Source organism: Balaenoptera acutorostrata, chromosome 16 (genome assembly GCF_949987535.1).
Source record: "Balaenoptera acutorostrata chromosome 16, mBalAcu1.1, whole genome shotgun sequence".
NCBI lineage: Eukaryota > Metazoa > Chordata > Mammalia > Artiodactyla > Balaenopteridae > Balaenoptera > Balaenoptera acutorostrata.
Window position 1 is genome coordinate 12,013,285 of NC_080079.1, and position 25,662 is coordinate 12,038,946.

Genomic DNA, 25,662 nt, shown 5'->3' on the forward strand with positions numbered 1-25,662 from the left:
CAGTTGGAGGCCATTCCGGCCCCCACTTACCATGTCTACGGCTGTCCGGAGTGAGAGGAGGTCAGGGAGGGGCCGTCTGCCCCCAGCCCGCCCCTCCTGCCCGGGAAGGGGCCCAGCGGTATCAGGGGCGGGGCGGCCGGTGTGCGGGGCTGGAGTTTCTCCCTCGGCCCCTCTGTCCCAGGAGGACGGAGGCTCTGTCTGCCTGGGGGGCCGGCTCAGGCGGGGAAGTTTCCCGGGACGGTGGGAGAAGGTCCCAGAGGAAGCGCCGGGGCCGCCAATATAACAGCCCCTGTAAGGAGGGCGCTCACCGCCCCGTGATGGGACCCCTGTCCAGAGGCTCAGAGCACTCCTGCCACCCCTCCTTTTTCTCCAGAAGAAGCCCCCTCGGGCCCTCAGCCAACCAGGTCCCCACGCCATCCCCACTGCTCACCAGCCCCCCTCTCTCGAGCCCCTCAGTGAGCAGAATCTCCTCGGTCCTCCTCCATCATGAGGAAAGACACCTGCTCCGGGAGCCATGGGGCAACACGATTCCAGTTCCTACCTTTCCTGTGAGGCGGGCGCTCAAGCCTCGACTCCCGGCTCAGGGCCTCCCTCGCCAGGGGCCGGGACTGCCGCCAGCTCCCGGGCTGGGCCCAGGAGCCGATGTGTGTGGGTCTAGGGCCCCTGCCCTGTCCCGAGGTCAAGGCTCAAAAGGGGTCCAAAGACAGCCAGGGCGACAGTGGCAAAGGCCTCCACGGCAAAGGCCTCTGTGCTGGGCATCACACGTGTCCCCCTGAATCTTCCAGGAGAACCCGCACCCCAGCCTGTGTTACCCCATTTTACACACGAAGCCACTGAGGCTCAGGGTTAAGTGGCTGCTCAAAGTCATACTGAGTGTCAGTGAGGGGTTGTTTGAGCCCAAAGCCCTGCTCATTGTCCCACTAAGCCAAGCAGGTGAAGGGGGACTGGCGGGGTCTCGGGTCCCAGATTGGGACTCCAGGTCCTGAGGCCATCCTGCTGTGCTGGTGAGCAGTTGTAACGCACGGCTCCGTGAAGGCTGAACAGCCAGAAGAGGCCCTCTCTGTGGAGCCCACATCCGAGTTACGGCCTCTGTCAGGTAAAACCTGCCAGGTGGAGGTGCCCCATCTGACATCTGGGTGCCAGCACCAACTCAGGCCCTCTCACCCACTCCTGCGTGGTACCATGTGGCAGGAACACTTCTGGAGCCATCTGCTGGGTCTGGGATCAGAAGCCAATCAACCTGGAGAGGGCTCAGGTGGTCTCCTTAGACCCTGCCCCCTGGAGCTGGGCCAGGGCAGGTCGGGTGGTCAGCATGGGGGGCCAGCATTGGGTGGGGCTGAACCGTCCACCTGAGGAAAGGTTAACTCACAGACTGAAGCGGCACGTCCTGGCATCTTGGGGGCAGCTGGCATTGGCAGAAGAAATAGGAGAGCTCAGCAGAAGGGAAGAAATGCAGCTGTATTTTCATTAAGGAATTTATTTCTCTTAAAAAAACAACAACAGTGGTTCGATCTAGATACAGCAGCACTGTGACATACTCGAGGGGACATACAAAGGTTCAAGAGCAGCAGGAGAACAAAAGCCATATCTTCAGGAATGACCTCCAAAATGGAACTATTTTTATTCATCAATGTTAAAATTTCCCTGAAAAAAAAATTAGAAACCTTTGGATACTAGAAGGATTATTATTTTAACACTAATTATTTTAACAGCCACTAAGCTCTTCTAATTGAGAACATTTGCTTTTGATCTATTACAAAAATGACTTAGTGATGGACCAGGGAAAGACATCTAGATTCTTCTTTTGGGGAGTGTCTTTCCCTCCTAAGGAGAGCTAGTGTTTCAAAGGTTTTAGCCACTGTCCACAGCACAAGCCTTTAAAGTTAGACCAGACGAGGTACCTACACCTGAGCAGGGTCTGACCCCTACACGTTGGAGCTTCAAAAGCTGGGCTGGTTGGTCCTAAAAGTGGGTACAGAAGGTGCCTAGGGGGACAAGGTGTCACCACCGTGGTCTGTTGTGATCAGAAAGCGAGCTCTCTGCCGTTCATGACTCACAGTTCTGCGCTTGGAAATGCACAAAGATTTCACACTCTTTCCATACAAAGGCTAAAAAGTTAGGAGGCCCTACCTCAGAGTGTGGAGCTCGAGAACAGGAGACAACCAGAGGGGTTGTCCTCGGATACGCAAGCACACAGCAGCCCCAGAGGAGAGCTGGGTGTCACCCCGACTGGCACTTCCTCTTCATCTCGGGGGGACTTCTGGTGGTCCGCAAGGCCGCTGTTCCCTTTGGCAAGGCCTGGGCCACCAGGCTCAAGGAGGCTGCGGTGCTCCCTCTGTATTGAGGTCTGGGTCAGCAGTTCGCATGAGAAAGTTGGTGGGAAAACTTTGGGGGAAAGGACACGGGTGTAGAACGATAAGGAGGAGCTTCCATGGGGGGCTGGGCTCCTTGACCCCTGGCCTCTCGGAGGCCAGGCCCTCAGCATCACCAAGGATTGCTAGGTTCAAGGGCAGGCAGCCGCATCTCATTTGTGCTTTCAATGCCAAGGCCACGTCCACATACGTGTCCCCAGAACTCACTGCCATTTGCCCCCGTGGGCTGCCTGAGAAGCGTGCATACCCCCGGCCACACCGCTTGCTTCCGTGCAGCATGGCCTCCAAGACTGAGCGCTCCCCTTTGTTAAGAGGAGTGCATTTCGGGAAACAAGCCCTCTTGGGGCGGCTCAGGACGGAGCAACCCTTAGCTACTGTGCAAGTCAGCCGTCCTCGCAAGAAGCCTCGTGGTTTAAAGAGTGATGTTCCCGGCCTAGAAAGATCAGAGGATGAGCTGATGTGGGAGGTGGTGTCATCCTCCGTGAAGGTGGGGCTGGGTCTTTGTGATCTTGTGGGTGAGTATCATGGGAGCCGCCCAGGGGGCTTGAGAAACACTCACAGGTCATGGTGATCACGGCAGAGACCACCCCCGCCCCACTGGGGACAGCGGCTTGGCTCCTGAAAAGGGGAAGCAGAGGTGCTTCTGCAAGACCCTGCGTCTCACCTCAAAGGCACGAAGTCAGAGAAGGTCCGGTGAGAAAAACGTCATGCTCGGAGGAAGAAAGTCTCTTCCGTGAAGAGCTCAAATGCAGTAAAAAGACTTAAATCCACTTGCTGCCCAAATATGCCTCCTCCCGGACAGGTAGATGGTGGGAAGGTTTTTTGTTTTTTTTTTTAGTTAAAAAATCTTTTTAAAAATGCAGCCATAGAAAACAAGCTGGAGTAGAGGTTGGCGGCGGGTCGGGTTGGGGGGTCCAGGGACAGGACCTGTGGCAACTGGGGACCCAGAGGGGAGGGGGCTGGCTTTCAGGCACTGTTCTAAATGAAGACGCCCCTTCTCTGTACAAAGCAATGGACCGAAAGGAAGAGGAGGATTGCAAAGGCCAGTGACTCTGACCCTGTGCACTTCGGGGCGCTCAGGGGACAGGCGGCGAGGGTGAAGGAAGACTCCCGTTATTCTAAGAGCCACGCAAAGTTCTGTGCTTTAGCCTCTGTGCTCTCACGATGTAGAAACACACTGAGCAGATTTATGTTTTCCTTCTTGCTCCTTGAGGATTCTCTACCGCAAACGGACAGTGCGTTGGCTTTAAGGTGTAAAGAGACTGGCTGCACACCAGTCCGTGTGGAAAGGTTTGAGCTGCTGTGAATCGGGAAAAATGAATGACATTTCTGGACAGGAGGGTGGTGGCGTGGGCTACTGACTGTCCCAGGAAGGTGACTGTCCTTCTTTTCACTGAGAAGGGTCAGTGAGAGCTTGAGGATCTTAACATACTGGTCAAAGAGCTTTCCACTTCCTCAGCAAAAACTGAATACGGCTGTTTGTATTAATCTTGTACTCAGCTCAAGAAAGGTAACGGAAGCAGCCTCGGAGACAAGGGCTGGTCTTGAAGAAAATAATACTGCACATTAAAGGGATCTAAGGGAGGCCCAACTGTTTCTTTTCTTCTCTTTGCTTGTAAAATGACCTCAAAATGGTCGGTTTCAACGGTCAGGCCCCTGTCTAGCCTCAGGACCCAATGGCAAAGTTTGGGGAAGGAGCATGGAAATTGGGACACAAGGCTGACACGCTGGCTTCTCTCTCCTCCCTAAAAGCTCAGGCTCCAAAGTTGCCTGGTCACCTAGAGAAATAAGTTTGGGAGGATCCCATCAAAAGCCCCACCGATGGCCTAAGGCAGTGGTTCTCACACTCCAGGGTGCATCAGAATGACCTGGCGAGCTTTTTAAAGATGCAGATTCCTGGGCCCTACTCCCAGGGAATCCCATTCCGTAGGTTTGGGGTGGAGCCCAGAATCTGTATTTTAAGAGGAGATGCTGCTGCAGGAAGTGCAGGGCCCACGCCGGGAGAAACCCTGGCAGCTGCCCGGTGGCTGAGGCCAGGTCTGACTGAGGGTGACCTGGCAGGCAGGGCAGCAGGGAATTCAACCGTTCACCCTGTCCCAGAGGGGAGGCAAAGACAGATTTGCTCCCTGTCACCTTGTGAAGGCAGCAGGGGGGAGGCTGGCCACTCCCTGGGGCTGGACAGCCCTGCTCAAAGGGCCTGGGGGCTGCCTTTAGAGACCCTGGTCTGGCAAAGCCACCAAGTTCTCCTGGGGCTACTTGTGCCTGGAGCTTTGAGATGCCCGATGAGAGCTCGCCTCTGCTTCACCTCTCCCGGAAGGGCCAGTGAGTTTTTCTTGAGCTTCTGTGGGTGGCCCGGCCTCTCCCATTTGCTTGGAGAGCCAACCTCATGCATCCATGCCACCTGAGCCAATGAATCTGCGGGGCCCCAGGAAGCTGTCAAGGCCCTATGACCCCATAAACACTCAAGGGACATGCCCAGAGATCCTGGGAGAGCCACCTTCTCCTCGACAAGCCCAAGACCTCCGCTCCCTGACGCTTCTATGGGCCGTAAGCGTTTGGGACTCTTGGGGTTCCATGATTACTCCTTATCGTTGCTATGCGTCTCTTAAAACTAGAATAAAACAATCCCCAAATGCAAGCCTCTTGAAAACATACTGGCTTTAGCAGTCAGAACCTACTCAGAAAGTAAGAGGCCTAGACACCCTTGTGCTGAGGACCCTCAGCTCCACGTACCGGCCGCCTTCCAGAAGGAAGAGGAGGCCGAGGCCAAAGCAACAGTGGCATCATGTGCCCCCAAAGGAAAAGTGCACATCTTGACGGAGCTGGGCCCAGGCAACTCCATGGACCCCCAACGGAAGACATCCTGGCTGGGGGTAAAGTCCCAGTGGGTCTTTGAGCATTTAATTCAGATTGTTACAAGCCAACAGAATGGTGATACCAATGCGAGGGAAGGAAGGGTTATAGAGATGGATACAATCAATCCTTTAAAGGTGAAATGGGAATCATTTTCTACATTTAATAAAAACATTTTCTCATTTGAGGCTCTGGAAGTCTTAAGTCACATTTTTTTTTTTACACCCTTCCCCGCCCACCACCCCTCTAAAATGTCTTAAAACACATGGCTTAACAGTGGCTGCACAGAAAATATACACCCTCAAAGTCTGACTTTCATTTAAATACAAATATACAAAATGTAAACTGAAACAATAGAGAAATTTACAAAACTTTTCTTTAAAAATAATAAAGACAAAATTCAGTTCTAGTTATGACGCTGTTAAAATACGTGCAAGTTGTATCCAATTGGATTTCTATTGCAATGTTCGACAGAGACACAGCCAATCCACCTTGGCTTGAGGGCCGCCTCCGAACACAGACCTGAGTGGAAATCTCTTTGAGGAACCTGGAGGCTCCCCATCTCGGGGCTGGACGGCCTCCTTCCCTGGCTCCTGGAGGGCTCCCCCGCCCGCCCGCCAGGGCGGAAGCTCCACCGGTCACAAGTCCGCTTCTAAGGAGAAGGGTCTAGGCTGGTCCCACCGTGGACTTCAGGCCAGAGCTGCAGCTAGCTGCTTCCGGTGGAGTTTGAACTGACATGGTTTGAATTTATGTGATGGTTAAAACTGGTCTTGGAACTGGGTGAACTCTTGGAATTGTTCTGATGCTGGGAGGGGGGTGAGCAGGGAGGAGAGAAAGAAGGAGAGAGAAGGTCAGTCATCGCAGAGTCGAGCCTTGGGGACCTTGCATCACAGGGGCCTCTGAATCTGAACTGGAGAGGAGCTCAGCTGACCAGCTCCCCGTCTTGCTTTCTGCTGCCTTCTGTTCTCCCCCTGCAGACACAGGTCCAGAGACCACCCCTTGGGGCAGAGGGCTTTACCTGATTAACAGACGCCCAAGGCAGAAAGGAGGTGGTCTCTCCTATAATATCTATCTACATGGTTAGGCCTGCAGGCCCAGAGTTAGGCTGCCGGGTTGGAATCCTAAATCTGCCACTTCTTAGCTGAGTGGCCTCGAGAAAGTGTCTGACTCCCTCGGTTGCCTGGCCTGTGATGTGGGTTAGGAGCCACTTCTGGGCAGGGCTGTTGGGAGAAGGAAACACGGCTGTGTGTGCAAAGGGCTCTAGCAGGTGCCCGGCTTGGGAACCACGAGCTGCTCGCCCTCAGTATCCCTGGCACCCTCTTGGCACCCCCGTGGGCACGGGCCCCTCACGTTGCAGAAGAGAGCCGGCGTGTCTGTTCCCCTGGTGGCAGTCGTGGTGCCAGGCACTGTGCTGAGGTCACCGTCCTCCACCTCACTCACCCTGGGCAGCCGGCATTTCCATCCTGATTTTTCAGGTGGGCAAACAGAGGCCTGGAGAAGGGTGGGGGGGGCGCGGTTCAATATGCTGCCACCCAACCGAGAAGGGTCAGGGCTGGATTTGAACCTGGGCCGTGAGCTTCCACAGCAAACGCTTGTCCCAGGATCCCGGGCTGTCCTGGGGGGCTCGGCCACTTCGGGGGTGGAGGTCATTTCTTTCTGGAACTTCAATTTTACTTGATGGAAGCATTTGAAAATTATATTTTTATAGTAGATGGATATGAGTATATTATGGAATAGGAGGTGAAACGCACATCAAGTTTTTAGATAAAACCGCAAACTCAGGCCTCAGTCTGCATTTTCTCTCAGTGTGCCTCATCCGTGCTGCCTGCCCTGTTATCCGGGATCCTCCGCAAGGGCTCACTGGCTGTGTGACCTTGAGCAAGTTCCTTAACTCCTCTCAGCCTCAGTTTCCTCATCTGTGAAATGGCCTAATGGGAGCACATCCTGGGCTCACACTTCACTAAGATGCCCCAAAGGAGGGATGCAGTTTTGCTTGCTGATGCATCTTAAGTCCTCAGGTAACAGTCTAGCATGGAGTAGGTGCTCAATACATATCGGTGGAATGAATAGTTGAATGAAGGCCTGGGGTTTTGTGAAAATTAAATAAAAGACGCCTTCAAAAAGCGCCCAGCACAGCGCCTAGCCCACAGTGGAGTGCCTCGAACAGCCACCTCTTCCCTGTTATCTAAGCGGGAGGGAGCTGGGATGCCCGGGGCCTGGGTACAGACCTGCTGCTGCTCTCTTGGGGGGAGGAAGAAAGTAAGGAACCAGGGGCCTCCCAGGCCTCAGGATGGGGGCCTGCCTTCTTGAAGGGCCAGGCCAGGAGGCGGTGCTATTGTGGCCATCTTCTTGGTGGCAGGGATGAGGTTAGGGGTCTCTCACTGTAGAAAGCCTGCCGGGTCCTTCCTGGGACATTTCTCCCACGTGGCCCACACCAACCCTTGATCCAGGGACAAGCTCTGAGGGAAGAACACCTTTTCCTGAGGGACAAAGTCTCCTCTGGCTGCCAGCTGCAGGGCACAGCATCAAACTACGGGAGCCCCACCTCGGGAGCCATGAGGGTCTTCGGGGATCAACTCTCCAGCACCAGCTCCCCCTGTTCTTTGTCAAATCTTTACCTACATAACTTGCGTCGTCTTTACAATGGCTCTCAACCAGGGGCGTTTTGTCCCCAGGGCCATTAGGCAGCATCTGGAGACATTTTTGATTGACACACGGGAGTAGGTGCTACTGCCATCTACTGGGTGGCGGCTAGGACGCTGCTGAGCCCCCTCGATGCGTAAGTCCCGCGACAATGAACTAACCCAAAGCATCAGCAGCGCCGAGGCTGAGGAACCCTGATGACCGGTTAACTTGGCGCTGGCCCTGCCCCTTCTGCTCTGGGGACGCCATCAGCCAGTGGGTCTCAAGGCACTTCAGACAGGCTGCCCGTCCCTTCCAGGCTGCTGCTGCCCCCAGTCTCCCCAGCCTGAAAGTTGGTCTCAGGCTATGGAAGGCTCAGACCTGGGGGTTCCCAGGGCTGAGGCCAGGACAGCAGGGTTGAGGTGGGAGTGAGGGTCTCACCTGACGCTTGAATAGCCTCTGGAGCAGCCCTTTCTTTGGCGGTTCCGGAGGGTGGCTTCTGTTCAGGTCCGGTGAGAGGGTACCGTTAGGTCCAAACACATTCAGTTCCTTAAAGCACTCTGTTTCTATCATCTGGAGAAGCGGTCAAAACACGGGTGGTGTGAGGGGCTGCGCTGGTCATCCTGGGTGGATGGGAATCCCAGCAGCCTAGCCCTGGGCGACACTGTCCCGAGCCTGGTCCTGCCAGGCTCTCCGGCCACCCTCCATCTCACAGGGCTGAGACCCAGGCAGCAAGGCCCGCCCCCCCGCCTCTCCCTGACGGCCTTGCAAGCCGCCCTCTCTGAGAAGCCAGTAGCCGGCCATGGGGGGCAGCGGCAGGGAAGCGCTCATCTTCCAGCCACGGAACTCACCCCCCAGCTCCTCCTCTACCCCAGCGCTCCGGACCCTCCCCCTTCCAGGGCTGCAGGCCCACTGCCCCATCACTGCCATCTCACTCGAACCAGCTCGAACTTGCCCCACCTCCAGCCCCCTTGTACCTCCCGCTGCTGCCCCATTTCTCTTGTTTCCCAGCCACGCTTCTCCAGAGGGGCATCGAGACAGGCCGCCTCTTCCCGCCCAGCCAGCTCCTGACCCAGCACCACACCACGCCCCAGTCTGCCCACAGGGACGCCCACCCAGCTGTCCCTCTTCTGCCCTCGTTGCACCCTCCCCTCGGGGTGAAGCTGAGGGTCCCGCCGTGCTCACCTCGCTTTGCCAAGGGATGGGTACGGAGCCCGTGGAGAACTTGGAGTAGAAGTCGTCGTCTGTGTGGTCCAGGTTGACGCCCTTCACGGTGGAGAACTGCTCGATGTCCAGCACGTCCTTGCAGTACACGGCCCGGGGCTGGGAGGGCAGGGTGCTGGTCACCAGGAGCCCTGCCTGTGGCTCTAGCGGCCCCCAGCCAGGCCCGGAGGGTTTTGATGGGGAGCAGGGGGGTCTCCCAGGGCCACCCCCGCCCCGGGAACCCAGGCTGCCCTTTGCCCAGAGGGGCCAAAGGGCCCCCAGCTGGGGTGACGAGAGCTCAGGGCCCCTTCCTGCCATCACTGCCCCACACAGGATGCAACGGGGGGATGTCCCAGGAGGACCTCCCTGGCCCTTCTCGCATCGGAGGCCAGTCAGGGGTGGTAGGTCAGCACGCAGGCAGCAGCCACACAGACCTGGGCTGGGGTCCCAGCTGTAGTGCTTAGGTGCTTTGTTAAAGTTACGTATCCCCTGGAGGCCTCAGTTTCCTCACCTGCAAAATGGGGCAGTCGAGGCACCAGGCCATGGGGCTGTCGTCAGTGCTGCTATGGCCCCGGCGCCGTAACCACAGTGATCTCTTTTATCTCACTCATCCACCAAACAGGCTCTGGGGCTGCCGTGCGGGGACTCACAGAGACAAACCCGGCCCCTGCCCTCTGGGGGTTCGAGGTCAGTGGGGGAGGCCTCCCAGGGGCTCTGGGAGCCTGGGATTCTGGAGATGAGGACTTCATAGAGGTGATGATGCCAGGGTGGGTACAGAGAGACCCCCAGACCGGGCGACACCCTGCTACTGGAAGAGGGGGGCCACCCCTTGCCCACAGTTCTCAGCCGCTGACCTGGGGCCCAGCACAGATGTTTAGCGAAGTCGAAGGTCATAAATCAATGCACAGGCTCAGTCTAGGCTGGGGAGGCTACTTACATCTGGAATAAAGGGAGGGTCCAACATCCCGGCTTCTAAGCGCTTGAAATTCATGTTCCTGAAGAAGGGGTGTCTCTTGACCTCTGCTGCCCCTTCCTCCCGGCAGCCCAGCCTCTGCTTTGCATCTTTGGTGAGCAGCTGTGACAGGAGAGCCCCATGAGGACTTGCCTGGGGGGCCTTTCCTCCTGCCCAGAGGCCCGAGGGGCAGAGGGGCTTCAGAGAGCTTGTGGCCACCTCCCTTTCACACGAGGGTCCCTGAGCCCTCCCGAACGTCCCTCCTCTCTCCTCCACGGTGCCTGCGCCACCCCAGGTACCCAGCGGACACTGCCCGCTCAGGCCTCGATTCAGGGTGGCCTCCTGAGCCACAGTGTGCTTTGTGGTCCCATGTCCCCAGCATGCTCAGATGCCTGGAACCCCCAGGAGAGCAGGAATCCTGTCTGTTTCTCCAACGACTACACATCGCTGCCTGGTGAGTACCCAGCATGCACTAACGTTTGTTGAATTGGTGTTAACTCTTCTGCTCCAGGTAAGCTACAAAGGGCAAGGACTGGCCAGTAGGTTCTTTCATTCATTTACTCGGTTCATAAGTACATTGTAGACTTGTACCCAGTAGGTGCCGAGAGAGGATGCTAAGGGTCTGGCCTCAGAAAAATCATGTTCAGAGGACCCATCAAGGCAATGCAGATATGACACCACGGTGGCAGAGGAACAAGAACTGGCTGCCAGCTGAGGCATCGGAAGGTGTCCTGGGGAAGGGGCGTCTGAGACAGGCTTTCAAAGATGGGAGCAGGCATCGGAGGGACCTGTGGCATCACGAGCAGGGCGGCAGGGACACTCAGGGCGTGTCTGGGGAACACCTGTCCTTGAGTCTGAGTGAAGGATGAGGGAGATGGGTCAGGGGGAAGGGGACTGGTTGGGGAGAGTGATGGAGGGTCCTGAAGGCCAGGTCCAGAGGTAGGATTTTAATACAGATGTAGTGGGGAGACAAGGATGGTTGGGGTAGAGGAGTGTCCTCATCACAACCAAAAGGCAGGATGGTTAATAGGAGAGGAAGGGGCTGCAGGAGCAGAGACAGCTGGATGGGAGGAAGGTGTGAATGAAAGAGAGGAAGGCGGGAGGGGAGGGGCAGGCTTCGGCTGAAGATGGGGCAGGGCCACCACGTGACCGCAGGGCATCAGTCCCTCCCCGCAGTCCCAGTGTCCCTGGCTGTGCTTCTCTCTGGTCCCCGCCCCACTGAGCACTGCACCATGTACACAGCTGGAATCTACTAAGTGTCCACTTTGAGACTAAAATCAAAGTGGGTGGTCTGCACCTTGGAGGGAGTCCAGCCCTTTCCTTTACCAATACCCTGGTGCCCTGTGCATGTGCTCATTTAACACACATTTACAGCTGCCCTGAGAGCCAGCGGGCAGGGGGCCTCCTGGGGCCCAGAGTCTGGAGGGGAGGCTTGCTGGGACTGCCCCCCCAAAAACTAAGGAATGAAAGGTGGCAGTGGGGCAAGCACCAGGTCACAGCCTTGAAGGGACTAAGCCATGAGATAGCCACTCACAATGTCACCCTCTGGTCCACCAACCACCTAAGAGTGTTTTGCCCAGTGGGCTGGCAGCTTGGAGCCCCAGCTGCTCTTCTCCTGGGGCTTTGCTCTGCTCTGTGTAATCCCAAGAGGCTGCAGAGCCCAAAGCCTGCAGGGGCTGGCCAGACAGATGGCACAAATGAGAGCAATAAGGTGAGGGGTGGGTGGGGCGGGCTGTGCCAGGCTGCCCATCAGCTCCTGCCAGGCAGGGATGCTGGCCAGTGTCCAGGGCTTCTGCTTTTTTTCGAGAAGTCAGAAAATCCGGGTTTTTATGTGAATTTGCCCCATTTAAAAATCTTGGCAATTAACCCACCATTCACCTCTCTCTAAGACACTGTGCAGGCTGAAATAAACACCCACCTACATGCTGCCTGTCTGCAACCTGGGCATCAGGTAAAGAATTTACACATGTAGTATCAGTATAAACCAGGAGAAGTGAGAGGGAGAGACGGTGTGAGCTGAGGTGGATGGGGCAGGCAGAGAGGGCTTCCTGGAGGAGGAAGACTAGAGATGGGCTGGAAGGACCAGTGAGACTGAGAGGGCTACAGGGCCAGTGGGGAAGAACCAGTGCTGGGACTCAGCAAGGGCCTGAGAAAGGTGGGGGCTGAGGTCTGGGCCTAGGGACGACTGGACCCAGGGGACAAGGCAATGAGATGCATGCATTTCTGGACACCAGGGGCAGTGGAGAGGGTCTTGTGGCTGTCAAGATGGAACTAGGGATAGAATCTGGGGGCCAGGGACCAGCTTCCTTGCTGTTTGTAGAGAGACCTTCCTCGGCAGGTGGCGCTGGAGCTGCCCCGGGGCCTCCACGGTCTCCTTACAGTCAGGCCCTGCTGTGTCCTGAGCTGGTGTCCCTCGGTGGTGACAGCCTGGCTGCCAGACCAGATGGGCTGTGGTTAAGGGCGCAGAAGAAGCCCAAAACCAGAATTCCAAGACCCCAGGGTAAGGAGGCAGAGGAAGGCCAGAGACCTCCAAAGGTTCTTCTAGCTGAGAAAGACAGGGGATCTTGGTTTGACACCTACGGACCCAGGTCTGCCTGGAGCCCCAGGCTCAGATGCCACCTTTCCTTCAGTGGCCACCAGGGGACAGCAGAGGAACAGCAGTGCCCCCGGTCCTGGGGCCCCAAAGCCGGGCGCCAAAGCCGATGACTGTGGGCAGGGAGGGGGCGCTCTGTGCCTCTCTGTCTTCTCAGCACATCCCATGTTGCTGCTGGGCGTTTCCCAAGACCTGCTTCTCTGAATTCCCTGACCTGGGACATTTGGTGATGCTCTGACCTCCTTCTTCCCTTGTCCAGTTAGGTCCCTCTGGACAGATACCTGACTGTGACATAACCAAGTATTCTTGGCACCCCCCCAGCCCCCGGTTTTCAAACATCCCTAGGACCCCACATTTCCATGTACCTGCCTTTTGCTGCCTTGCTCCTATTGTTCCCCGACCCCAGCTCTGGCTGCCGTGACTACCTGTTTTCTTGGAGGTCCCCCAGTTGCCGGCTGGCCCAGGCATGTGGTCCGGGCGTGTGTTTGCTTGTGTACGCACCACACCTCCCTCACTGTCTCTCACACATGCCAATGGCAGATCTACGGTTCCTCTTCCTTTGGAAGTGGTCAGATGGCAGCTCTAGCCCAAATCCTTCTTCCCATGTCTCTGTGACATCAGACCGAGGCTGGTAAGAGGAAGCGGTCAGGCAGCAGGCAGACGGCTCCAGGAGGGTGGCCTTCTGGGGGTGGGAACTATGCCAGATGGTTTCTGGGCCCCTAGCAGTGCAGCCTCAGGTTTTCTAGAGGCAGAAACTCTGCTGCTTTTCATCAGCTCTCCGGGCCTGCCCTTCTCTGCACTCTAGCCTGGTTGACGCTCATGATTCAGATCCTGAGGGCCAGCCGGCCTGTCCGCTGCTCCAGGTGCAGCGTGCTCCAGGGAGAGGAAGGGGATCTGTGGGTCCCCAGTGCCCAGAGCCAAGCGCTCAGGCCCCTCCTGTCCCCAAGGGGCTGGAGTAAGAGGGCAGCTGCCTGCGGTGGAGGTGCTAGCACAGCTGGGCTAGCACCAGAGGGAGGAGGGCCCTGGGGGGCACAGGTGGGCCTTGGGAGCCTAAGAGCCAAGCAGGAAAGGAAGCGGGCCCACCTGGGCCGAGAGGAAGGGCCGCGGTCCAGGGGCGGACTCTCTCCAGCTCCACTTTTTTTTTTTAAGTTTTTTTTTTTTGATGTGGACCATTTTTGAAGTCTTCATTGAATTTGTTACAACATTGTTTCTGTTTCATGTTTTGGTTTTCTGGCCGCGAGGCACGTGGGATCCTAGCTCCCCGACCAGGGATCGAACCCGCACCCCCTGCATCGGAAGGCAAAGTCTTAACCACTGGACCGCCAGGGAAGTCCCCCAGCTCCACTTTTGATGGCTCCTGTCACTCCTTCCTCTATCTGGCTTCCAGCCCCCCAGTCTGGCCCTGCCCACCCAGCCTGTCTAAAGGTCATTCCCAGAGTGCGCCCTACCTGTGGCCGGGTCAAATTCACTATCCATGGATACCGTCACGCAGGCCCCCAGCAAGTGTGACCAACATTCCATATAGTGGGTGGAAAACTCGAGTATAAGATGTTCAAAGACTGAAACTATCACCACCCACCACCTGCAGCCCCTGGCCTCAAGCCAGCACCCAGGGGTCCAGAGCTGGAGAGAGCAGGAGGCCCAAGGTCAAGGGTAGGGGCTGCCTGGATCCCTCTGTGTCTTGGGGACGAGCCAGGATCACCCCCTTTCTCCCCCATGCTGGCTCCCCCCACAGAGCTGGACGGGAGGGTGTCTCCCGTTGCTCACCGCAGCCCCCCTCCCTCATCACAGAGCCGCCCTGCCCCACCCCAGGCTCCCTCCTGGAAGCCTTCACCGCCCACCCCGTCCGCAGCCTGCCCTCTGGCCTGGTGGCCTCATTGCCCGCACCCTAGCGTGCCCCGACCCTGTCCCCTTCCGCCCGTTTGCTGTTCTCGGCTAAGGGCCGGGAGGGGAGCCAGCACTGGACGCCAGCCCTGGGGCAGCGTCTGGCTCACCGGGAGCTCACCATTTTGCAGATGGACTTGGCCTCCTCGGAGAACTTGTGCGAATATACCTCCTCGGTCTCCAGGACCCGGCGGTCCACCTCCTCCCTCTTCACCTTCTCCTTGCGGCCACGGAAGGGCGACTGGCCCTCGATCATCTCGTAGATGAGGCAGCCCAGACCCCAGTAGTCGGGGCTCAGGCCGTACCTCTGGTTGTTCAGGACCTCTGGAGCTGGGGGCAGAGCAGGGAAGCGAGGAGAGGTGAGAGACAGCTGGTTGCAGGTCAGAGCCCGGGCAGACGGGGCCAGGACTGTGACGTCAACGGGGCCTCAGGGCGTCCTGCAGCCAGGAGTGATGGTGCTGCTCACAGAAGGCCTGGAGCTTGATGGCTGAGACCTCTTCCCTCTGCCGACTCTGGCCTACCAACTGCTGTAAATACCACCTCTTCCTGGGAGCCTGCCCTGGTTGCTCTTTGCTGTGCTCCCAGGACTCTGACTGTGGCTTCAGAAGCCTGACCTCAGTGGATGGAAACAACCTGTTCCCTTGATGTCTCCCCCACTAGACTGTGAGCCACCTTATTCCCTGCTGTGCCCGGTAACAGGTACGACGCCTGACACACAGTAGGTGCTGCACACGTATTCGTTTCAATGAATGGTGTGTCCACCCAAAGTAAAATGATTTTAAATTTAGCTGGAGTTCAAATAGCTTCTCTAACATTTTGATTAAATGAATTATAGATTCACCATAGAAATGCAAAAAAGATAGTTTCAGGTCATCAGGCAGGCCACATACATCCAGGGAGGCAAATGCGTCCACACATGTGCTGGTATGCACACAACACAATGTGCTGTGCAGACACTGTGCAAGAGGAGAAGGCGCAGATGCACAGGCAGACACACACAAAGGTGCACAGATGGATCTATCTATCCATCACCCATCTATCATGCATCCACCCATTTATCTATCCACCCATCCATCCATCTATCCACCCATTTATTAATCCATCCATCCATCATCCATCCATCTGTCATCTATCTATCTATTTATCTATCTACCTATCATCGGTCCATCCATCCCTCAGCATTCACATGGGTATACATACCCCCAACATACACACAGACACACACCCCAGAGGTCCTCCAATGTCGTGAAACCTGAAAAGGACCCTCGAGCACCAGAGACCAAGTCTAGAACCCTAAGCATGTGTTGCTGGCACAAGCCCGGTAGAGGAAAACAAGGTCCCCACCCCCCCAGAGCTTTCAGGAGTCCTCTGCCTCCTGGTGTGAGTGGGCTTATGAGTGTGAGGTGTGCAGAAGGAAGCCCAGGGAATATCCCTTATTGGAAGGAGCATTCCAGGGGTCAGTGTAGCTCTGGGGCTCTTCCCCGTAGCTCCCGGGATGATGGTCTCAGAGAAGGCTCAGGGGATGCAGCGCAGGGAGCCCGATGCTGGTCCCTCCTTAGAATGGTACTTTGTGACACAGTAGGTGGTGTGCTCCGCTCCTTTCTGGGCCCTTCCTAATGATCTCCCCCCCTGTCGAGGTCACCCTGAAAGGCTGTCTGCCAACTCAGCAGACCCCTACTTCACCCACCCCCAGGCAGCGCTGTTTGTCAGCTCTGTCACTGACCTTGGGAGGGGCTTGCCCTTGAGATATAGCTGGGGCTAGGGGTGGGAGCTGCAGAGCTCAGTGAAGTCAAGTTGCACCCTGGGGCCCCAAGGCTCCCCCAACCCTGGCTAAGACCTCCCACCTCCCAGCATGACTACTTCTTCTAGTTGCACAAAGAGGCCAGTGGCTCTGAGGGTGGGGCTTGGTGAGAGGCCGCGCCTACACTTACCCATGTAGCCAACAGTGCCCACCCGGCCGCGGATCAGGTCTCCCTCCGGGATCTTCACGGCCAGGCCCAGGTCCGAGATCCTAATGTGGCCTGAGGGAGGATAACAGAGTCAATAGGTCCCTGGGATGGTCATGTGGACATCTGGTTTACCCTGGGCAGGGCCCCAGCCTTGCCATGGGCCCCTGGCATTTCATCTGTCCTAGAAAGAGTGGTACCCAACCTGCCATGGCAGGGTGACTGCAGACCCTTGGGAGAGTCCAGGTGTCAGAGGACAGGGGTAAAGTATTACTTTTTAGGAGAAAAACTTAATGATGAAAAGGACGCCTGGATTTGGGTGGACGATGGCAGACCTGCCTCATAAAATGCCTTAATGGGCTTCTTGGAAGGCTGATGTCACAAATTTGAAAATGCCTTGGCCTGATTCTGGGATTGCTTCATGGGAAAATGTAAGATTCTCCTGACATTTTGCAACAATTTGCTTAAGGGGAAAAATCATAAAGCAATTTGGGAAGCAACTCCCTATTCTGCCTTGTTGGTCTTTGGGGGTTGTTTTCTCCCTTTGGAGACACTGCCACTCAGGCTTAGCAGAGACTGGGAGGAGGCATTGGAGCTCCTGGACCAGGACTGACCCCCAAAGGCAGAGACGACGTGGTGCTGAGAGTTCGCCTCGGTGCTGTCTCTCCTAGCAGCCCACTGACAGGGTCGTGGCCTCATCTGACCCTGCAGGGAGGAACACCGCCCTCCTTCCCAGCCTGGACCTCAGCAAGGCCCAATGCCAGAGACCCTGCTAGGCTGCAGCTGAGTGGATTTCCCTGGCTCAGTGGCCCTTGACAAAGGCAGGAATGGTGGGGGGCGGGGGTGAGAGCACACAGACTCCAGCCATTGGGTGACAGATCAGTGGTGGGCACAGTCCTGGGACCAGCAGGGAACAAGAACCCTTCCGGGCACTGGGCGCATCCAGAGAGGGGCAGTGGGCCCTGAGCCCTCTGCCTGCTCCGCCACACGACAGTATCACAATCAAACCTCTTCTCTTGGTCACGAACGACCTCCCTCCCTCCCTCCCTCTCTCTCTCCTGTTAGCCTGGGCTGCCTGATGTCTGGGGCATGCTGGCAGGGAGACCTGGTTTCTGGTCTCAACTCCCCACTGATATTGCTGGGTGAGTGACCTTGGCAGGTTGGCTCCTCTGAGCCTCAATCTTATCATCTGTAAAATGGGCACAGGGGTGCCGGCCCTGTCCCCTCTGTAGAGATGAGAAGATCTAGTTAGATAGAAGATGTGACAACCCCTTCCCAGGCATGAGAGGCTAAACAGTCATGAGGGGCTACTGTGGTGGCTCCTGTTATCCGTGCGTGTGTGCACAAACACACAAGAAAATAACAATGGTGATAGACAAGTAATAACGCCTAACACATTTATAGCTGGCTATAGTTGACAAAACAACTTCTCCTCAAGCTATCTTGTCAGAACCTCACCACCACCCTCCACCATCTGAAGCAGGCAGGGCAGGACCCACTGTTTCTATTTCACAAACAAGGAAGATGAGGTGCAGGGAAGTTGTGTGAGAGTTAAGTACCAGCCCAGAGTCTCTGGAATTCTCGACTCCTCATTCACTGCTCGCTCTCTCGCGTGCGTGCTCTCTCTCTCTCCCTGTCCTCCCTCTCGGCTGAGCCACACTGCTTCTTTGCCGGGTAGGAGCTTTGTCCATGCCCTCTGCCCTCCCGTGGACCCCGGGTCAGTGTCTCTGAGTCTCTGCTGGGGGGCCCCCTGCTCCCTTTGGGTTGCGACGCTCACCCCAGCTGCAGAGCAGGAGAGGGATCCCCGGGCCGATGCCTGACTTACCGTAATCGTCTAACAGGATATTTTCAGGTTTCAAGTCTCTGAAAGGGAAAGATCACCAGCATGTGAGTGTGGCTGTTCTGGGAGGCAAGGGCACACCAGCATCTGGGTGGACCCCCTTGGGCCAACCCGGCCTGAGTGTTTCCTTCCTGACTCTGGGCTCGGGAGGTCTGGTCTCTCTCTGGGTCAAGACAATCTTGTGCTAACTTCTCTCCCTCCAGTAATTTAAAACAAATGCTGCTTTTTGCCATAGGTGCCTTCCTGACCCTGGAGAGTGACTGAAAAGGAAGTTAGGCAAAGGCTAGTCCTGGCACCTGTCCACACACTGATGGCCCCAGGGCTAGGAATACTTCTGGCTGGAGTGGTGACCGACTCCTCCAGGGCTGAGAAGACCCTGAGGTCTCAGGATGCCTTGAAGGCAGAGCAGCCCTGACGTCTCTCTTCTCTTTGATGAAATGATCATGCTCATGAGAAAGGGAACCTCTCCACTCCCACTGGGGGGGAGGCAGCAGAAGTGTCTGGTTTTATTTTATTAGTTAATGTATTAATTAATTAATTTTTGGCTGAGTTGGGTCTTCGCTGCTGCTCGCAGGCTTTCTCTAGTTGTGGCGAGCGGGGGCCGCTCTTTGTTGCGGTGCGCGGGCTTCTCATTGCAGTGGCTTCTCTTGTTGCGGAGCACAGGCTCTAGGTGCACAGGCTTCGGTAGTTGTGGCACGTGGGCTCAGTAGTTGCAGCTCATGGGCTCTAGAGCGCAGGCTCAGTAGTTGTGGTGCATGGGCTTAGTTGCTCTGCGGCATGTGGGATCTTCCCGGACCAGGGCTCGAACCCGTGTCCCCTGCATTGGCAGGCGGATTCTTAACCACTGCGCCACCAGGGAAGCCCTGGTTTTATTAATAAAAGGTTTTCTCCACGAGTTAAAGAATAACAGGATAGTGTGTGCAACTCAGTTAAGCCATCGGGCAGACGATACATGGCATCTAGATTGAGGATTCGGTTCTCACCAACTGGCTTTGTTCATCAAACGGAGGGCAGCTCTCCTCATGGGGAGCAGTTCCTGTGTCCAAATCCAGTGGTGCAGCCTCACAAAGTGATAACTGGTGTTTGCATGTAGTTATTTATTACAACATACTTTTCTTGCTGTTGTTAACTTGCATGCTTTTGGTGTGTTAACCATTCCAAACAGGGGCAGGAGTCATCATTGCAATTAATCAGTCACCACCGACCACCGGGTTGGAAAGACAGCTGGCTAGTGGGCACAAACCCACACCCCCAGAGAGGCTCTGGCAAGTGGTCAGGGCCGGGGAGGCACCATGGCTCTCTTCCTCCATAGAAGAAGGGCTAGAATTTGGAGGGATGCCTTTTTTCTTTTTTTAAGAGAAAAGCAATCAAGTGGAGGATTCTTTTTTCAACCCTCAGGGAAAATTTTCGGACTCTCTTCTCACTTGAATGAAAACAAAACAAAAGCATAAATTGGGAGATGGTGTGGGGGGAAGGGCATGTCATCAAGACCATTCCTCTTGCTTTCAAAACTTTCTCAGGCTCCCAAGATAATCTCCGACAAAAGCCCCATGGCAAAGGTCTTCAAACTGGGGTGTGTGTCCCCAGCAGCTGTGGGGGGGGGGTCCCCCACGTGCTGGTAGCTTCGGTTGACAGAAGAAGAGCAGGTTCCTCCCCACTCCTAAATGTGACTATGGTGACTGGCTCCCGAGTCCCAATTAGAGGTGGGATCTAGTAATCATAATTATACGGTCAACTCAACGGAAGAAATTATTTTAACACTTAGAGCCTTATGGTCAAAGGAAATTTTAAAAAAAATCTTATATACATCCACATATTTCAGAGTGGAATGCTAATTGATAACTTTTATGCAAAAAAATATTACATTATAGTAACTATTCTATCGGGGTGGAGGGGAGTAGAGAAGAAAATGATAGAAAACTCCTCACCATTAAGGAGTTTTCATGCATTTTTTTAGCTGCATGATGGTGGAAATCAATTTGCTACAGCAATTAGATTCCACTGGATACCTTTAGAAATGTGATGTCACTTTAGTTCTATTTCAAAATATCAATATTAGCCACTCTTTTAACATATGATGGACAATTTCAGATGTCTACTTAAAATGTATGAGGGCACAGAGATTTTCAAAATTCTGTGAGGAGGCCTGTGAGAAGAGTCTGAAGGCCACTGCTCATAGAACCTGGTCCTAAAACGCTGGACGGTGTGGGAGGGAACGGGGTCCATTCTGATGCCTGCTGCGGTGGTGATCCTACTAAAGTCTTCCTGGGGTTTGCTCTGGATCAGGCCAGCAGGCTCCACTGAGCTTCGCAGGTGCTGGTTGGGAAGGGAACAGTGGCCCGACCTCATCACCTCTGAGGGAACACTTGGCCTCCCTCCCTTCCTCGGTTCCTGGGTGGGAGCCTGTCTGACTCAAGGGCAGTGCCCGGGCCTCGACTCCCAGGGTGGGGATGAGCGTCCAGTCCAGGGCATGGAAGGGTCAGCCTCACCTGCTCAGACTCAGACGAGGGGACCGGGGTTGGGGGGCACTGGGAGGGCAGCCGCTCACCTGTAGACGATGTCCTCACGGTGGAGGTCTTCCAGGCCGCACAGGATCTCTGCCGCATAGAACAGGGCACGTTCCTCCTCGAAGCCGGGGTTCCCCATGTTGTAGATGTGGAACTTCAGGTCCCCGCCGTTCATGATGGTCAGGACCAAGCACAGCGCATCCTTGGTCTCGTAGGCGTAGGCCAGGTTGACCTGGGAGCACAAGACAGCCCTGCGGTGGGGTTCCGGGGACCCCCTGACCACGTCCGCTCCTCCTCCCGGGCCCTGAAGCTGGGCGGGAGGGCTACGGTGCGGGAGCTGCAGCAGCTTCACGCCACCCCCTGCGCCCTGACAGCCTCCTGGTGCCCCTGCCGCTGCCTTTCTATCAGATTCGGTGGCTCTAGGTGAGGAGGCAAAGCTGGAAGGGGCAGGCCAGCACCTCAGGGATCCCGACAGGACGGTGTCTGCGTTTTTATGTCACAAAAGCATGTGTGTGCATCAGGTGGTTAAAACTTCTGCCCCCTTTGGGTATCACCTTGTAAAGCCCAGCCCACTCTGGGGAATGACAGCAGCACCACGTGGATGGCGTGGTCCGCCCTCACGCACAGCTGGTGGGAGTGAAACTGGGGGACGTGCACACACCCTCTGACACAGCAATTCCTCCACCAGGAATCCATCCCACGCACACCCTCACAGAAATATGCCAAAGGGATGCTGAAGGATGGACACAGTGGCCTTATTTGTTGTGGAGGCTCCAAAACCAGAAACAACCTCTATCGTTGTTGTGAATGGCTGCACAGGTCATGGCCTAGCTCTTCCCTGTGCATCTGGGGAATGGCGCACAGCTTTAGAAAAGAGGTGCAGCTGTTGGTCTGGTTGTAGAAAAAGCTCTACAATTTAAGGGAAAAACATTGCAGCCTAAGATTTGTAGTAAGATCCCGTTGGCTAAAAGTAATAAAATCTGTACATGAATCAAACACGTCTGGAATGGTTACTCAAAGAGGGAGGCTTTTATGTTTACTTTGCGTCCATCTGTGCTGTTTGACTTTTTACTGGAGCATATATTATTTTTTATAATAACAAGTGGCAGTGACACTGAGAGCTGGCCAAATACCCACGTCCTCCTCCACATTTCCCAGCCTCCCCTGCGGTTGGCTGGTCCCTGGCCATGACTGGTTCTGGCCGAGGACTGTGGGTGGAAGTGAGGGGTGTCACTGCAGCCGAGGCAGTGCAGAGCCCCCAGCATTCACTCTCCACACTCCCGGGGAGGGAGGCGTGCGTGGCTGGAAGATGAAGGAAGGTGGCCTGATCTGATGGGATTTTGGGTGAGAAACAGGACAGCCTTTGCCATTTTCAGCTACTTCAAGTTGGGGTTGATTTGTTACCGCAGCAGAGTCTAGCCTGGATGGAGTAACACACGAATATAAACCAGATGGGCCTCTCTAGGATCCTGACACTTCGGTCTCCTGTGATGAAACCAGCCTACAGGGGTCTGCGGAAACAAAGCTCCTTGGCTGGGCCCCGCGTGGGCCTCTTTTGTCCATGGAGGTGTCCAGAGAAGCCTGCTCTCACGCCCAGAGGGGAGCCAGGCTAGCTCGCTGACCAATGTCAGCCCCAACTGACCCCCAGGTGCCTCGTGATGGAGGGAGTGTTAGGCTCCTTTCTGAAACCCACTCCCCTCACTGCATCCCATGCCCTGGGGGATGAGGACCTGTCACACTTAAGGGACAGAAGTCCCAGTCACCAGGAGGGGGCCTGTCCCTGGGGCCCTGACACTCACCACAAACTGACTGTTGACCTTCTCTAGGATCTGCTTCTCATTCAGTGCCATGGACTCCCCTTTCCTCTTTTTGATCCTCTTCTTCTCCAAGCGCTTGCAGGCATACATTTTACCCGTGGCCCGAACCTGGCAGGCACAGACCTGAGGGGCAAGAAAGAAGCCAAGGGCACACGGCACGTGAAACAAGGCCAGTGTGAAGCTCCCTCAAGGCCAGGATGCTGTGTCTCCGGGGCTTGGATGATGCCTGGCCGTGGACCCACTGCTCCCAGGGCCCTGCCCTTGAGATCTGGCTTTGGTGGCACCTTAGGCAAATCCTAGCCCTTGGAGGTGCAGAGTCAGCCATTTACACCAATGTTTAGATGGCTGGCCGAGGCCAGTTCCTCTCTCAGGGGCAACTAGATTTTCCCTGTCTCAAGCTTCCAGCCAGATGCAGCCATTGATAACTGGGGACTTTCAAGCACCAGCTGCTGGTAGGAGAGGCTTGTTTCAGGGGGAGTGATGGGAGACCCCTGCGAACCCTGACTGTATAATTCAGAGGAATGGAAACCAGGGCATTTGGGTCTGGTCTTAGTTCTGCCCCTATTCAGCTGTGTGACCTTGCCTGGGTCACCTAACCATTGTGAACTTCAGCTTTCCTCATCTCTAAAATGGGAATAACAAGGCTTGGGAAGATCAGATTAAGTACAACAGCGCATACTAACAGCATGGTGTGGCCAGGATGCTTAAGCCGCTCACAGCCTCGCTTCTCCCTCCAAACACAGTCAAGAGTGCCCACTTCTCCTCTCCACACTTGATTCCTGCCCGAGGCTGGCTCCAAGAGCACCTCCAGCTCACCTGCCCTGCCACAGACACCCTCCTTCCCCACCTCAGACACAGCAGACATTCCCAAGGCCCCGGCCTCACCCTCCTTCTCCATCGGGGGCGCATGACCAAGCCATTCGCTCGGAAGCCATGCTTAGAACACTTCAGGCCAAGCCAGAAGGGACAGAAAAGGTGACAAGAGTCCAGAAACTTTTCATGAATATGTGGATGTTCACTTACCTCCCCAAAGCCCCCTTTTCCTAGTACTCGGTACTGCCTGAAAGTGTTTTTGGTTACCGGTTGCCTGGAAAAAAGCAAAAATCCAACATGGAACTTGTAGTATTAAGATGCAGAATCCAGAAGAAATAGACAAGGGCAGCATTGAAAAGAGCCAGTGCCAGGCGCAAACCACCAGACCAGGCCCCGGGGACCCCCTGGAACCATCGCTGCAGACGGGACCCTTGAGGACTTGCTCTGGGGCTGGGTGTTCAAATCCCAGGCTGCCGCCCTCAGGCCTGCACTGGGAGGGAAGAACAGGAGGCCTGAAAAATGTGAGCGGAGGCTGTTTCACCACACTTTCCCTGTGGTTCCCCTCTCTCTCCCAAATGCAAATCATGCGGCTAAACTCAGGAGGAAGCTGTGTCCTCGGTGCAGGGAGAGGGGAGGGGGCCAGGAGCCACAGAGGCTTGGTGTCCCACGGAGGCCACAAAGGAAACCGCAGCCCTCCCTCCCACACCTGCCAGCAGGCCGGCAGGCCGACAGGCGGCTGCACCTCCCGTCCCGGGGTGCCCGAGCTATTCCTTCCTGCAGACTCGCCCCGGGAAGACCCGGCCTCCTGGGGACAGAGACTGCCGGTCCCCAGGTCCAGTCTGGTTACTCTCTCATGGCGGTCCCCAGGCTTCCCGCCACCGAGGGCACTGTGTTATACGTAACCCCCCTGAGCCCCAGAACACGAGAAGATCCTGTCTGCCAAAAGCCGTATTTATGACTAATCTTTTTGTGTCTCCCGACTCCCCATTTTAATTAGCCAAAGCCATTTAAAAAAAAATTATTTATTTTTGGCTGCGTTGGGTCTTCATTGCTACGCACGGGCTTTCTCTAGTTGCAGCGAGCGGGGGGCTACTCTTCATTGCAGTACGCGGGCTTCTCTCGTTGCAGAGCACAGGCTCTAGGCGCGTGGGCTTCAGTAGTTGTGGCTAGCGGGCTCAGTATTTGTGGCTCGCGGGCTCTAGATGGCAGGCTCAGTAGTTGTGGCATATGGGCTTAGTTGCTCCGCAGCATGTGGGATCTTTCCCGACCAGGGCTCGAACCCGTGTCCCCTGCATTGGCAGGCGGATTCTCAACCACTGCACTACCAGGGAAGTCCCACCAAAGCCATTTATAATGTCTAATGAGACAAGCCTCTGATCAGGAGCCAAGGATGGGACTTGTGGAGTAAATAAATAAATGGCCATTTAGTTGCAGCAAAGGATTCCACCTTGCAGACAGCGTGTGCTTTTTCATCGCTGGCCTGTTTGGCTAAGGAAAATCAGGTTTTCCCCCTCTTCTTTTTGGCTTTAGTGAGGTATAATTGACAAAGAGTGTACAACTTGATGTTTTGATATATGTATACGTTGTGAAATGATTACCCAATCAAGCTAATTAACATTCTGTCACCTCACAAAATTAACATTCCCCACCCATCCCTTTTTTCCATCCTTTCTTCCTTCCTTCCTTTCTTCCAAGAACACTTAAGATCTACCCACTTAGCAAATTTTAAGTAAATAATACAGTACCATTAACTACTGTCCCCATGTTGTAAAGGAGATCCCCAGAACTTATTCATCTTGCATAACTGAAACCTTGTGCCCTGGACCAACATCTCCCATTTCTCCAAGCCCTCCCCACCCCTGACAGCCACCACTCTACTCTCTACTTCTATGAGTCTGCATATGTTAGATCTCACATGTAAGTGAGGTCACGCAGTACTCGTTTTTTGTGTCTGGCTTATTTCACTTTAGCACAACGACCTCCAGGTCCATCCACATTGTCATAAATGGCAGGACTTCCTTCTTTTTTAGGCTGAGTAACGGTCCATTTATAAACATAAAATATTTTACTCCTACATTCATTGCAGAATTATTCACAATAGCCAAGACATGGAAACAACCTAAATGTCCATCAGTTGATTCATGGATGAGAACAAGCAGCTTTTACGATGTTAAAATTGGTTCTTGGCTCTCTAGGACTATTTTTGAGCATCCCCCAACCCCACCCCAAGAGTCTTAACCAGGGCGGGGATTGGTGTGAG

General features: G+C 55.3%; 1 protein-coding gene across 6 annotated transcripts in view; it reads right to left on the reverse strand.

The window, feature by feature from the left end:
- Positions 1 to 1,488: 1,488 nt before the first annotated feature.
- The window catches only part of GRK5 (G protein-coupled receptor kinase 5), a 221,499-nt gene continuing 197,325 nt past the window's right edge, over positions 1,489 to 25,662 (reverse strand). For 4 of the 6 annotated variants that reach the window (XM_057531092.1, XM_057531091.1, XM_057531095.1 and 1 more), the window contains 10 exons: positions 23,613 to 23,676; positions 22,572 to 22,712; positions 20,814 to 21,004; positions 18,251 to 18,288; positions 16,411 to 16,500; positions 14,601 to 14,809; positions 9,988 to 10,125; positions 9,033 to 9,170; positions 8,289 to 8,420; positions 6,037 to 6,716 (listed from right to left, as the gene is read on the reverse strand). In XM_057531092.1, coding sequence (XP_057387075.1) covers positions 6,486 to 6,716; positions 8,289 to 8,420; positions 9,033 to 9,170; positions 9,988 to 10,125; positions 14,601 to 14,809; positions 16,411 to 16,500; positions 18,251 to 18,288; positions 20,814 to 21,004; positions 22,572 to 22,712; positions 23,613 to 23,676 — 1,372 coding nt within the window. In that variant the 3' untranslated portion in view covers positions 6,037 to 6,485. The other 2 variants (XM_007173179.2, XM_007173178.2) reach the window with 1 other exon arrangement.